At 38.2% G+C, this 13951-nt stretch overlaps 1 protein-coding gene across 1 annotated transcript in view; it reads left to right on the plus strand.

The window, feature by feature from the left end:
* Positions 1-13951, plus strand: part of AK9 (adenylate kinase 9) — a 135873-nt gene that overhangs the window by 46526 nt on the left and 75396 nt on the right. The window contains exons 13-16 of the mRNA XM_047102688.1: positions 617-761; positions 4395-4493; positions 4580-4675; positions 7382-7530. Coding sequence (XP_046958644.1) covers positions 617-761; positions 4395-4493; positions 4580-4675; positions 7382-7530 — 489 coding nt within the window. The remainder of the gene's footprint in view (positions 1-616; positions 762-4394; positions 4494-4579; positions 4676-7381; positions 7531-13951) is intronic.

Below are 13951 nucleotides of genomic sequence, written 5' to 3' on the forward strand. Positions count from 1 at the left end.
TATTCATTCAGTGATACTGCTTAACTATAAAAAGGAACTGATTACTGATGTATGCAATGACACTGATGAATCTCAAAAACAGTGTGTAAAGGAGAAAAGGTTAGAAAGATTACGTACTAAATGGCTCTATTTATATGAAATTCTAGAAAAGGCAAAACTAATATATAGTGACAGAAAACAGAAAGTAGTGTCCAGGGCCCAGGAACTAACTATAAAGAAGCATAAGGGAACTTTCTGGAGTGATATAAATGTTCCATATATTGATTATAGTTGTTATGTGTATATATTTGTCAAAGCTCATTAGACTGTATACTTAAAATGGATGCCTTTTGTTGTATGTAAGTTATCCATGAAAAATTGACTTAAAAATACGTAACTTGAATATATATTACATGATACATACATATATAAATACATCATACTACATGGAAAGTATGACTGAATTTCTATGAAAGCACGTACTCAAAAACATTGACTTCCGAAAATAACATACTTCAAGCAGCATTAAGATGTTTGAGATAGGTAAGTAGAGATCTAGAAATAGATACAGGTGAACAATGTGTTTAATATTCATGTGATTTGTGCTTTTGTTGCTTTTCTCAAATATTCTTTGCAGGTAATTGACTATGCCAAACTTGTTCAACCACGTTTTGATAAAGCCCTTCAGTCATTAATAAGCGATACTATCGCTGAGGCCACCGAAGCAGCGGTTAAAGCTGTGAAAGAACAGCTTCTCACAAAACTACAAGCTAAAAGACAAGGTGAACTATCTCTTTTAAATGCGTGTTCTAAGCTTAGGTCAACAGTTCAGCCTGGCTGCCTGAGGGCTAGGACCTGGTTTGCTCGCCTCGATCCCCTAGCATGTTGTATGGTGCAGCCTCTTAATAATGGGTTGAAGACACGAATATACATAAACCTGATTCATGAACAGAGAAAAGATTTCAGTCCTAAGCTTCTAAGGAAAGGAATCAGAAAGAGCTTCCAAATTTGGATTTACTATTATGGATTTGCTGGCTGGGCAGAGACTGAGTAGAATTTATTTACCTTCATTTACACCAATTGTGACAATACTCCGCCTGATTCTTGTGGAGTTTACATTGTTGTTGTTGTTGCTGCTGCTGCTACTTTAGTATGTAGGTGTGTATGTCAGCCCCCATGGTAATTAAGTTTTTCTGGGGCACCTGGGTGGCTCAGTCAGTTGAGCATCTGACTTCTGATTTGGGCTTAGGTCATGATCTCACAGTTCTGAGATTAAACCCCACATCGGGTTCCATGCTGACAGTGTGGAGCCTGCTTGGGATCCTCTCTCTCCCTCTCTCTCTGCCACTCCCCCGCTCATGTGCGTGTACGTGCCCTCTCACTCTCTCAAAAGAAATAAATAAACTTTTTTTAAAAATTATTTTTTTCTATTTGGGGAATTTTAATTTCAAATTCAAAACAGTTACAAAGAGGCACCTGGGTGGCTCGGTCAGTTTACCGTTGGACTCTTGATATTGCCTCAGGTCATGATCTCACAGTTTATGGGATCAAGCCTATGTTGGGCTCTGTGCTGACAGCATGGAGCCTGCTTGGGATTCTCTCTCCCCCTCTTTCTGTCCCTCTCTTGCTTGTGTGCACTCTCTTCTATTTCTTAAAATAAATGAATAAATATGAAAAAAAAAATTTTAAAACAGTGAAACTGGAAGAAGCCTTAGTGATCAATTAACACAGTTCTGTAACTCTCCAGATGAGGGAAACTTTTTACATAAATTGGAAAGCTTCTGTCATTTTCTATGCTTGAAATTATTTAAATAGCAAGGAAATTATCTCTTCCTACATGGCACTGTTGAACTTTTGCTAGGAAAAAAACCAGGTTATTTGCCTAACGAATCTGCCTCTCTCCTTTCTCATTAGCCTACAAACAAGTAAAAGAGTCCAACACGGTGCCCAAGGGATTGCAAAAACAACAGCAAAAAGACCAGCATTTAAATTACCTGCCATCCAAAAGATCATCCAGATGATTCAGAATGAATTTAAATTTTAGTATGTTATCTTCAAAGAAAAACCAAAAGTTTTTAAAATATTCATGGACAACTCACAAACTAAAGCTTGAGAAATATTGACCAAGATGGCTTGTTATTCAACCTATTTAAGGCTTGACAAAATGAATTCATTAACTCACTCAACTTGAGTACCCACTGTGTATTAGACATGATTTAGACACTGGGCCACAGCAGTTAACAAGACACAGAAACTCCTGTCTTTGTGATTGTTACATTTTAATGAAATACAGAGGAGGAAAAAAGAAACAAGTGAACAAATGGAAAAAATATAACACAGTGGTAGGTCAGGCGGTAATGAGGCAGGGGTGCTGGAGTGTTAGGATGAGCAGGGAAGAGAGGACATTTAAATGAAACCTGGATCAGGAGAGCAACTAGTTGGGCTCCAGTTAAGAAGAGTAGTGATCAGTAATGTTTCTTGGAGTCTGTAGTGATTCCTTTCATATCAAATTACGGCATGAAATCATAGATTTTAGGTCTTGCCACGAATTGCTTTCTTCCACTGGAATTTAGAAACAGAGGCCATCTCTTATATACTGCTAACTTAAAAATCTCTTCCTTTCCTTTTTCAAATTCAGTAATTATTCTAAATCTGACAGTAGGGTTCTTAAAATCATTTTAATTGGAATTTTCTTGCTAGTTCCACTAATTTCCTAGTTTTGCTCATTTCACTCCCAATATACCTTTTTCTTTCATTGTTGTTTTTTTTTCAATATATGAAGTTTATTGTCAAACTGGTTTCCATACAACACCCAGTGCTCATCCCAAAAGGTGCCCTCCTCAATACCCATCACCCACCCTCCCTCCCCTCCCTCCCACCCCCCCCAACCCTCAGTTTGTTCTCAGTTTTTAAGAGTCTCTTATGCTTTTGCTCTCTCCCACTCTAACCTCCTTTTTTTTTTCCTTCCCCTCCCCCATGGGTTTCTGTTAAGTTTCTCAGGATCCACATAAGAGTGAAAACATACGGTATCTGTCTTTCTCTGTATGGCTTATTTCACTAGCATAACACTCTCCAGTTCCATCCATGTTGCTACAAAGGGCCATATTTCATTCTTTCTCATTGCCACGTAGTATTCCATTGTGTATATAAACCACAATTTCTTTATCCATTCATCAGTTGATGGACATTTAGGCTCTTTCCATAATTTGGCTATTGTTGAAACTGCTGCTATAAACATTGGGGTACAAGTGCCCCTATGCATCAGCACTCCTGTATCCCTTGGGTAAATTCCTAGCAGTGCTATTGCTGGGTCATAAGGTAAGTCTATTTTTAATTTTTTGAGGAACCTCCACACTGTTTTCCAGAGCGGCTGCACCAATTTGCATTCCCACCAACAGTGCAAGAGGGTTCCCGTTTCTCCACATCCTCTCCAGCATCTACAGTCTCCTGATTTGTTCATTTTGGCCACTCTGACTGGTGTGAGGTGATATCTGAGTGTGGTTTTGATTTGTATTTCCCTGATGAGGAGTGACGTTTTGCATCTTCTCATGTGCCTGTTGGCCATCCAGATGTCTTCTTTAGAGAAGTGTCTATTCATGTTTTCTGCCCATTTCTTCACTGGGTTATTTGTTTTTTGGGTGTGGAATTTGGTGAGCTCTTTATAGATATTGGATACTAGCCCTTTGTCCAATATGTCATTTGCAAATATCTTTTCCCATTCCGTTGGTTGCCTTTTAGTTTTGTTGGTTGTTTCCTTTGCAGTGCAGAAGCTTTTTATCTTGATGAGATCCCAATAGTTCATTTTTGCTTTTAGTTCCCTTGCCTTTGGGGATGTGTGGAGTAAGAAATTGCTACAGCTGAGGTCAGAGAGGTCTTTTCCTGCTTTCTCCTCTAGGGTTTTGATGGTTTCCTGTCTCACATTCAGGTCCTTTATCCATTTTGAGTTTATTTTTGTGAATGGTGTGAGAAAGTGGTCTAGGTTCAATCTTCTGCATGTTGCTGTCCAGTTCTCCCAGCACCATTTGTTAAAGAGACTGTCTTTTTTCCCAATATACTTTTAAGAAAAATTTGTCATTGGAGAATATTGAGGGTTTTTTTTTAACATAGAAAATTCTATAATAACACAGGGAATGACAGCCAACATGGATTAGTCTTCCTATGTGCCAAGCATTTTCTAAGTGTTTGCTTCTATTATCTCATTTAATCCTTACAACAGTGCTTTCAGTTTGATAATCCTCATTTTGCTCAATAGAAATTGAAACAGAGATCAAATGATTTGCCAAAGCCACACTGTCTGAATCAGAACTCACACACAAGTCTGTCTGTCTTTAAAAAGCGGAGGATTTAATCACTATACCTGTCTCCCTACCCCACGACTATATTTGCTAACACAGTCCATTGCTATCTTTCAACAGAGTCAACTTTAAGAGAACTTGAAAGGAAGGAGTATGACAAGTTCCCAACTGATGTGGATAAGAGCTTAGAAGAGATGCAGTCTTCATTTGATGAAGATGGTAATAAATATATTGCTGATGTTCTTAGCCATATCTTTCCCACTATAAACAGATTAGCTGATAAAGCATATTATTCTTTCATGCAGTGTTCACTCGTGAATACCAAAGAGAAAGCTCTTTAGAAGACAGTGAAGACAAAAAGAATTCAGAAAATATCCTCGGTGATCAAGCCTCTAAAACTGGTAAAGATGGTAACAAAATGAATGTGACTCATGCCATGCTTATGGATCTTATTTCCATTTATTTCATATTTTATCATCTTTGTATTGAAAAAATGCTCAACATCACTCATCATCAGGGAAATACAAATCATAACCACAATAAGATACCACCTCACAACTGTAAGAATGGCTAACATTAACAACTCAGGCAATGACAGATGTTGGCGAGGATGCAGAGAAAGAGGATCTCTTTTGCACTGCTGGTGGGAATGCAAACTGGTGCAGCCACTCTGGAAAACAGTATGGAGGTTCCTCAAAAAAATTAAAAATAGAACCACCCTGTGACCCAGCAATTGCACTACTTGGTATTTATCCAAGGGATACAGGTATGCTGTTTCAAAGGGGCACGTGAACCCCAATGTTTATAGCAGCACTATCAACAATAGCCAAAGTATGGAACGAGCCCAATTGTCCATCGAAGGATGAATGAATAAAGAAGATGTGGTATATATGTATATATATATATATATATATACACACACACACACACACACACACACACACACACACACACACAATGGAGTATTACTTGGCAATCAAAAAGAATGAAATCTTGCCATTTGCAACTACATGGATGGAACTGGAGGGTATTATGCTAAGTGAAATTAGTCAGAGAAAGATAAATATCATATGGCTTCATTCATATGAGGACTTTAAGACACAAAACAGATGAACACAAGGGAAGGGAAGTAAAATAATATAATAACAGGGAGGGGGACAAAACATAAGAGACTCTTAAATATGGAGAACAGAGGGTTACTGGTGGGGGTGTGGGAGGGGGGATGGGCTAAATGGGTAAGGGGAATTAAGGAATCTACTCCTGAAATCATTGTTGCACTATATGCTAACTAACTTGGATATAAATTAAAAAAATAAAAAAAAATAAATTCATCTTTAAAAACAAGAAACCAAACAAAACAAAATACCTAAAAGAAAGTAGCTCTCAGCCACTAATATTTAATATTTAAAAAAATCTTAAGTTGGACCCCTAAAAAGGTAAATTCAAATTTGGGTTATTTGGTTCACTTCGATTGTGGATCTAAAAATCATAAATAATTTCTTAAGAATTTTGAAGGAGAAAGATGTGATTTAAAAATAACATTGTTAATGTTCTGTCTTAAAGGCTACTCTCTGATGAACAGTTAGACATGCAAGAACACAGAAAAAAAGAAAATGTGATTTATTGTTTTAGTGAAACAGGGACTCTATCTTTCTGTTCTGCCATCCCTGGCATGTGGCTACCAGAAAAAGTTACAAGATGGCCAATGATGCTCCAGCCATCATAACAGTGTGCTTAGCAGGAAGAGGAAAAATGTAAGGGACAAAAACTGGCACTCCACCCAGTTGAGGTGTTCTTTATTTTTTTTAATTGTTTAAAAAGTTTATTTATTTTGAGAGAGTGAGAGCATGTGGGGGACAGGCAGAGAGATGGGGGAGAGAATCCTCACTGACAGCACGGAACCCCCGAGGAGCGAGGCGGGGCTCAATCTCACCGACCCAAGTGACATCATGACCTGAGCCAAAATCAAGAGTTGGGCGCTTAACCAACTGAGCCACCCAGGCACCCCACTGCTTTTCTTTTGAATTATTCTTCTTTAATGAAGTGACAGGAAGTCTCACCACGAAAAAAATATGCTCACATCTTACCTATGGGCTATCTAAGCTATAAGGGAAGTTGGGAGATGTAGTGTTTTTAGCTGGACACATTGCTGACCCCAACAAAATCCGGATTCTGTTACTAAGGACGAGAAGAAAGGATAACGAGTGAACAACTAGCAGCTTCTAGAGCATTTGGTATCTTTGCCTGGCTCTTTCTGCCTCATCATGCCCCCTTCCCAAGGCTACAGGAACATCATGGGTTCTCGTCTCTTCCACTCTGGTTCCCCAGGAACTGCTGGCTCTCTCCATCCCTAAGAACAGATTCCTCACTTCGCAGCAGAGGGCAGCAGAAGCTGCTCATTGAAAGCCCTTTGGAGTTTTTCTGGGCTGGGATAAATTATGCTCTAGCAGGAGACCCTGGTGGATGGAGCATTAAGGCAGCAGCTCAGGAAGCACAACTGGAAAGGCAGAGGTAGAGGAGTCAAGTGGAGCTGCCAATCTCTTGCCTGATTAGAGGAATGGATGAATATTTATATCATGATGCAGTCTATGAGCCAACTCAGCTGTGTGAGGAGGCATTCAGCATGCAATGAGGACAAGAATGAAGTATAGCACTAGAAAAACCAGCCTGTGCCACCCATTCTTCCATCTCTGCCAAACTGCCTACTTCTTATCCACTTACTGTTTCATGTGGTCTTATGCTTATAATTGGAAGTATTCATCTTGTTTTCTATTAATTCCCTAGATGCGCATATTTTAGCTTGAGCCCTACAATCCTTTGGTTTCTACCTCTTCTACCTGGCTTCCTGGGTTTTGACTCCTGCTGGACGTGATTTTCTTCTTACCTCATTCACTTTTGTTCCAAAACACTAGCTATAAGCCACTGCTCTGATGTCTTGTGTTTCCTAACTTAACATTTCCTCCCTAGACTATTTCCCCCTTCTTGGAGCATGTACAGCAATAAACAAAAAGATACTATTTTGGGGAGTCAAGTATTAACTATCATGTTCTATTGCAAATAGCATTGCCCACTAAAATTATTAATGGCATTAGGTTATTTTACTTTAGATTCAACAGAAGACTCAATAGAAGAGGTAACTGCAGATCATCCAGAGGTTCTTTCTATAATAGAGGAGACTGTAAAAATGACAAAGGATATGAACTTTGAACATCCATATGAAAAACATGCTGAAATCCTAGAGGAAATCATCAAAGAGGTAAGAAATCCAGATCCAAACATTTATGCTTAGTAATTTTTAATTTCAACAACTATGCAATGTAATTTCGTAGCTTTGGAATTAATTCTTTATTAACTTTTGTTTAACAGAGTTCAGTTGGTTAAAATATGGTGCATAGGAAGCCAGTGCCAAAATAGATATTTCATCTATGAGCTAATTAGTTGTTAACCAAGACAAATTTTACTCCATAGCTAAATTATTTCATCCAACCACCTTGAACATGTGTTCATAGGGGAAATGGATGGACACACAAGTGATTTTCCAATCTAAGGGGAAAATGAAGCCTCAGATGCTTTGTCTTACTGATGGCAAACCAGGTTTATCTCTGGTTTATAAAGAACAAGATATCCATATGGGTCTGTTTTGTACAGGGACCTTGAGTAAGCATTCAGAGCAACAGTCAAAGACAACAAATCTGTTTTGGACTCTCAATGAATTTCTTTGGTATTTCTATGTAATTTGAAAGTGATATAATTAAATTTTGGGAGGAGAAAAAAAATATTTTGAGAGTATAGCACCACTCTATAACACATTGGGTAGGCTCCTTGAGTCCCAGACTGTACCCAGGATGAATTGCTGTCCCCCTCTGAGCTTCCCATAGAGATCTTTCAACTTCTTCTGCATGTCTTCAGGTTGTTTTGTCATCAACTGATTCCTTCAGAAACATTCTGACAGGGGTGCCTGGGTGGCTCAGTCGGTTAGGTGTCCAGCTCTTGATTTCAGCCCAGGTCATAATCTCATGGTTTGTGAGTTTGAGCCCCACATCGGGCTCTGCACTGACAGCACAGAGCCTGCTTGGGATTCTCTCTTTCCCTCTCTTTATTCCTCCCCCACTGTGCTCTCCCCCCTCCCAACCTCCAAATAAATAAATAAACTTAAAAATTTTTTTAAAAAAGAAACATTCTGAGAACCTACTGCTTGCCCTTTAATATGCTAGATTCTAGGGCTATGAAGATGAATTAAACGCAACTCTTTAAGGAGCCATCAGTCAGGTGGGGAAGGCTGATGAAATGAGCTATCATACTAAGTGATAAGTAGATATGTGCAAGGTGTAGGAATCCCACTAAGGTCAAGATGGTCATCTCTGCATGGAAGGTGAGACAGAGCATCCCAGAGGAGAGACATACAAGTGAAGCAGGTCTTTAGCATGATGGAAGCCCCATCCTGACCCTTCACGGAAAAATTTCTCCATTCTCTCCAGAGTTTATTCTGGAGGATACAAATCTACAGGGAGTACCAAAGCATTTCTGATATATATAGGAATGTATGTAGTGTCACTAGATGATAAACTGCCACTCTGGGATTGTGGAGGCGTTTAAGTCACATTAGATTTTTTTTATTATTATTTATTTATTTATTTATTTATTTATTTATTTATTTATTTATTTTATTTAAAAGAGAGAATGCATGAGCGCCAGTGGTGGGGAGGGGGCAGAGGGAGAGAGAGACAGAAAGAATCTTTTTTTTAACGTTTATTTTTCAGAGAGAGTGAGAGAGAGAACATGCACAAGCGGGGGAGGGGTAGAGAGAGAGAGGGAGACAAAGAATTCATAGTAAGCTCCAGGCTCTGAGCTGTCAGTGCAGAGCCCAACACGGGGCTCAGACTCACAAATCATGAGATCATGACCTAAGCCGAAGTCAGATGCTTATCCCACTGCACCATCCAGGTGTCCTGAGTGAGAGTCTTAAACAGGCTCCATGCTCAGTGTGGGTCTTGATCCCACAATGCTGGGATCATGATCTGACAGCAATGGACAGATCATCTAAGAAGAAAATCAACATAGAAACAACGGCTTTGAATGACGCACTGGGTCGGATGGACTTGACAGATATATTCAGAAAATTTCATCCTAAAGCAGTGGAATACCATTCTTCTCGAGTGCACATGCAACATTCTCCAGAATAGATCACATCCGGGGACACAAATCAGCCCTCAACAAGTACAAAAAGATCGAGATCTTACCACGCATATTTTCAGACCACAACACTATGAAGCGAAATCAACCACAAGAAAAATTTGGAAAGACAACAAATAGTTGGAGATTAAAGAACGTCCTACTACAGAATGAATGGGTTAACCAAGAAGTTAAAGAGGAAATTAAAAAGTACATGGAAGCCAATGAAAATGATAACACCACAGTCCAAAACCTCTGGGATGCAACAAAGGCAGTCATAAGAGAGAGGTATATAGCAACCCAGGCCTTCCTAAAGAAGGAAAAAAGGTCTCAGATACACAACCTAACCTTACACCTTAAAGAGCTGGAAAAAGAACTGCAAATAAAACCCCAAACCAACAGAAGATGGGAAACAATAAAGATTAGAGCAGAAATCAATGCTATCGAAACCAAACAAAAACAAAAAATCAGTAGAACAGAGCAATGAAACCAGGAGCTGGTTCTTTGAAAGAATTAACAAAATTGATAAACCCCTAGCCAGTTTGATCAAAAAGAAAAAGGAAAGGACCCAAATAAATAAAATCAAAAATGAAAGAGAAGAGATCACAACCAACTGCAGAAATACAAACAATAATAAGAGAGTATTGTGAGCAATTATATGCCAATAATTTGGGCAATCTGGAAGAAATGGACAAATCCCTAGAAACATACAAACTACCAAAACTGAAACAGGAAGAAATAGAAAATTTGTACAGACCCAAAACCAGTAAAGAAATTGAATTAGTAATCAAAAATCTTCCTAAAAACAAGAGCCCAGGGCTGGATGGCTTTCCAGGGGAATTCTTCCAAACATTTAAAGAAGAGTTAATACCTATTCTTTTGAAACTATTCCAAAAAATAGAAATGAAAGGAAAACTTCCAAACTCATTCTATGAGGCCAGCATTACCTTGATTCTAAAACCAGACAAAGACCCCAGTAAAAAGGAGAACTATAGACCAATTTCCCTGATGAACATGGATGCAAAAATTCTCAACAACATACTAGTCAACCGGATCCAACAATACATTGAAAGAATTATTCACCATTATAAAGTGGGATTTATACCTGGGATGCAGGGCTGGTTCAATATCTATAAATCAATCAATGTGATACATCACATTAATAAAGAAAGGACAAGAACCAGATGATCCTTTCAATAGATGCAGAGAGAGCATTTGACAAAATACAGCATCCTTTCTTGATAAAAACCTCAAGGAAGTGGGGATAGAAGGATCATACCTCAAGATCATAAAGGTTATATACGAAAGACCCACCACTAATATCATCCTCCATGGGGAAAAACTGAGAGCTTTCCCCCTAATGTCAGGAACATAACAGAGATGTTCACCCTTGCCACTGTTATTCAACATAGTGTTGGAAGTCCTAACTTCAGCAATCAGACAATACAAAGAAATAAAAGGCATCCAAATCAGCAAGGAGAAAGCCAAACTTTCCCTCTTCACAGGTGACATGATACTCTATATAGAAAACCCAAAAGATTCCACCAAAGAACTGCTAGATAAAACTGCCAATCCATGAATTCAGCAAAGTGGCAGGATATAAAATGAATGCACAGAGATTGGTTGCATTTCTATACACCAATAATGAAGCAGCAGAAAGAGAAATCAAGGAATCGATCCCATTTACAATTGTACCAAAAACCATAAAATACCTAGGAATAAATCTAACCAAAGAGGTGAAAAACTATAAACTGAAAACTATACACTATAGAAAGTTTATGAAAGAAACTGAAGAAGACACACACAAAAAAATGGAAAATTATTCCATGCTCATGGATTGGAAGAACAAATATTGTTAAAATGTCGATACTACCCAAAGGAATCTACACCTTCAATGCAATCCTTATCACAATAACACCAGCATTCTTCACAGAGCTAGAACAAACAATCCTAAAATTTGTATGGAACCAGAAAAGACCCTGAATAGCCAAAGCAATCCTGAAAAAGAAAACCAGAGCTGGAAGTATCACAATCCCAGACTTCAAGCTATATTACAAAGTTGTAATCATCAAGATAGTATGGTACTGACAGAAAAACAGACACCTTGATCAATGGAACAGAATAGAGAACCCAGAAATGGATTTACAAACATATGGCCAACTAATCTTTGACAAAGCAGGAAAGAATATCCAATGGAATAAAGACAGTCTCCTCAGCAAATAGTGTTGGGAAAACTGGACAGCAACATGCAGGAGAATGAACCTAGACCATTTTCTTACATCATACACAAAAATAAACTCAAAATAGATGAAAGACCTAAATGTAAGACAGGAAGCCATCAAAATCCTTGAAGAGAAAGCAGGCAAAAACCTCTTTGACCTCAACTGCAGCAACTTCTTATTCAACATGTCTCTGGAGACAGGAAACAAAAGCAAAATGAAGTATTGGGACCTCATCAAAATAAAAAGCTTCTGCACAGCAAAGGAAACAATCAGCGAAACTAAAAGGCAAACAATGGAACGGGAGAAGATATTTGCAAATGACATATGGATAAAGGGTTAGTATCCAAAATCCATAAAAAAACTTATCAAACTCAACACCCAAAAAACAAATAATCCAGTGAAGAAATGGGCAAAAGACATGGACAGACACTTTTCCAAAGAAGACATCCAGATGGCCAACTGACACATGAAAAAATGCTCAACATCACTCATCATCAGGGAAATACAAATCAAAACCACAGTAAGATACCACCTCACACCAGTCAGAATGGCTAAAATTAACAACTCAGGCAATGACAGGTGTTGACAAGGATGCAGAGAAAGAGGAACCTTTTTGCACTGCTGGTAGAAATGCAAACTGGGGCAGCCACTCTGGAAAACAGTATGGAGGTTCCTCAAAAAATTAAAAATAGAACCACCCTATAACTCAGCAGTTGCACTACTAGGTATTTATCCAAAGGATACAGGTGTGCTGTTTCAAAAGGACACATGCACCCCAATGTTTATAGCAGCTAATGGACAATAGCCAAAGTATGGAAAGAGCCCAAATGTCCATTGATGGATGAATGGATAAAGAAGATGTGGTATATATATACAATGGGGTATTAGTCAGCAATCAAAAAGAATGAAATCTTGCCATTTGCAACTACATGGATGGAAATGGAGACTATTATGCTAAGTGAAATTAGTCAGAGAAAGACAAATATCATATGACTTCACTCATATGAGTACTTTAAGAGACAAAACAGATGAACATAAGGGAAGAGAAACAAAAATAATATAAACACAGGGAGGGGGACCAAACATAAGAGACTCATAAATATGGAGAACAAACTGAGGGTTACTGGAGAGGGTGGGGGGGAGGGGATGGGCTAAATGGGTAAGGTACACTAAGGAATCTACTCCTGAAATCATTGTTGCACTATATGCTAACTAATTTGGATGTAAATTTTTTAAAAATAAAATTAAAAAAATAAATAAATAAAACTAAGGCCATTAAAAGTAAAAAATAAAAATAAAAAAAGAAATCAGTCAAAGGGATGAAAAGTGCAACATAGGGACTGTAATCAGCACTATTGTAATAACTTTGTATGGTGACAAAGGGTGACTACATTTATATTATCATGGTAAATAATTATAAACTTTATTTTGTAATGTATATAATTGCAGAATCACTATATTGTATAGCTGAAACTAATATTGTGTGTCAGTTGTACTTCAGTAACAAACAATAATAAATATATACATACATACTTTTACATGGATTTTTTTTAACCCACAACATGAGGATCAAGGTTCATTTTTTTCTAATACAAATATCCAGCTGTATTCCGGCACCATTTATTGAAAAGACCAACCTTTCCCCACTATCATAAATCAAGTGACCCTGGGGCGCCAGGGTGGCTCAGTGGGTTAAGCATCCAACCCTTGATTTTGGCTCAGGTCATGATCTCCTGGTTCATGAGCTCAAGCCCTGTGTCAGGAACAGCACTGACAGTGCACAACAGCCTGCTGGAGGTTCTCTCTTTCCCTCTCTCTCTGCCCCGCCCCCTCGCGTGCTCTCTTTCTCTCTCTAAATAAATAGATAAACTTTAAAAATAAATAAAAATTAAAAAATAAATCAAGTGGCCCTATCTGTGTGGTCTATTTCTGGACACTATTCTGTTCCATTGACGTATTTGTCTATCTGTGTTCCAGTACCACACATACTAACTACTGTAGCTCTGTAATTTCTCCCAGCATTGTTTTGTAGTTTTCAGGATAGAGGTCTTCAGTATCTCTCATTAGGTTTATTCTTAGGTATGTAATGTATTTTGATGCTATTTTAGATACCGTCGTGGTTGTATTTTATTTTCCAATTGTTCCTGCAATCATTTTTGTATCCTGTTTTCCCATTTTGCTTCCCACTAATTTCACTTTCTTATCTGAAGCTCAAAGCCCATGTGCAGAACAGGTGCACTTGGGCCTAATGGATGATCCAGTCCAGGAAAAGGGAATAGGTTT

This window comes from Lynx rufus, unplaced genomic scaffold, assembly GCF_022079265.1.
Source record: "Lynx rufus isolate CCGP_SWC_20201006 ecotype Redwood Valley unplaced genomic scaffold, mLynRuf1.p SCAF_6, whole genome shotgun sequence".
NCBI lineage: Eukaryota > Metazoa > Chordata > Mammalia > Carnivora > Felidae > Lynx > Lynx rufus.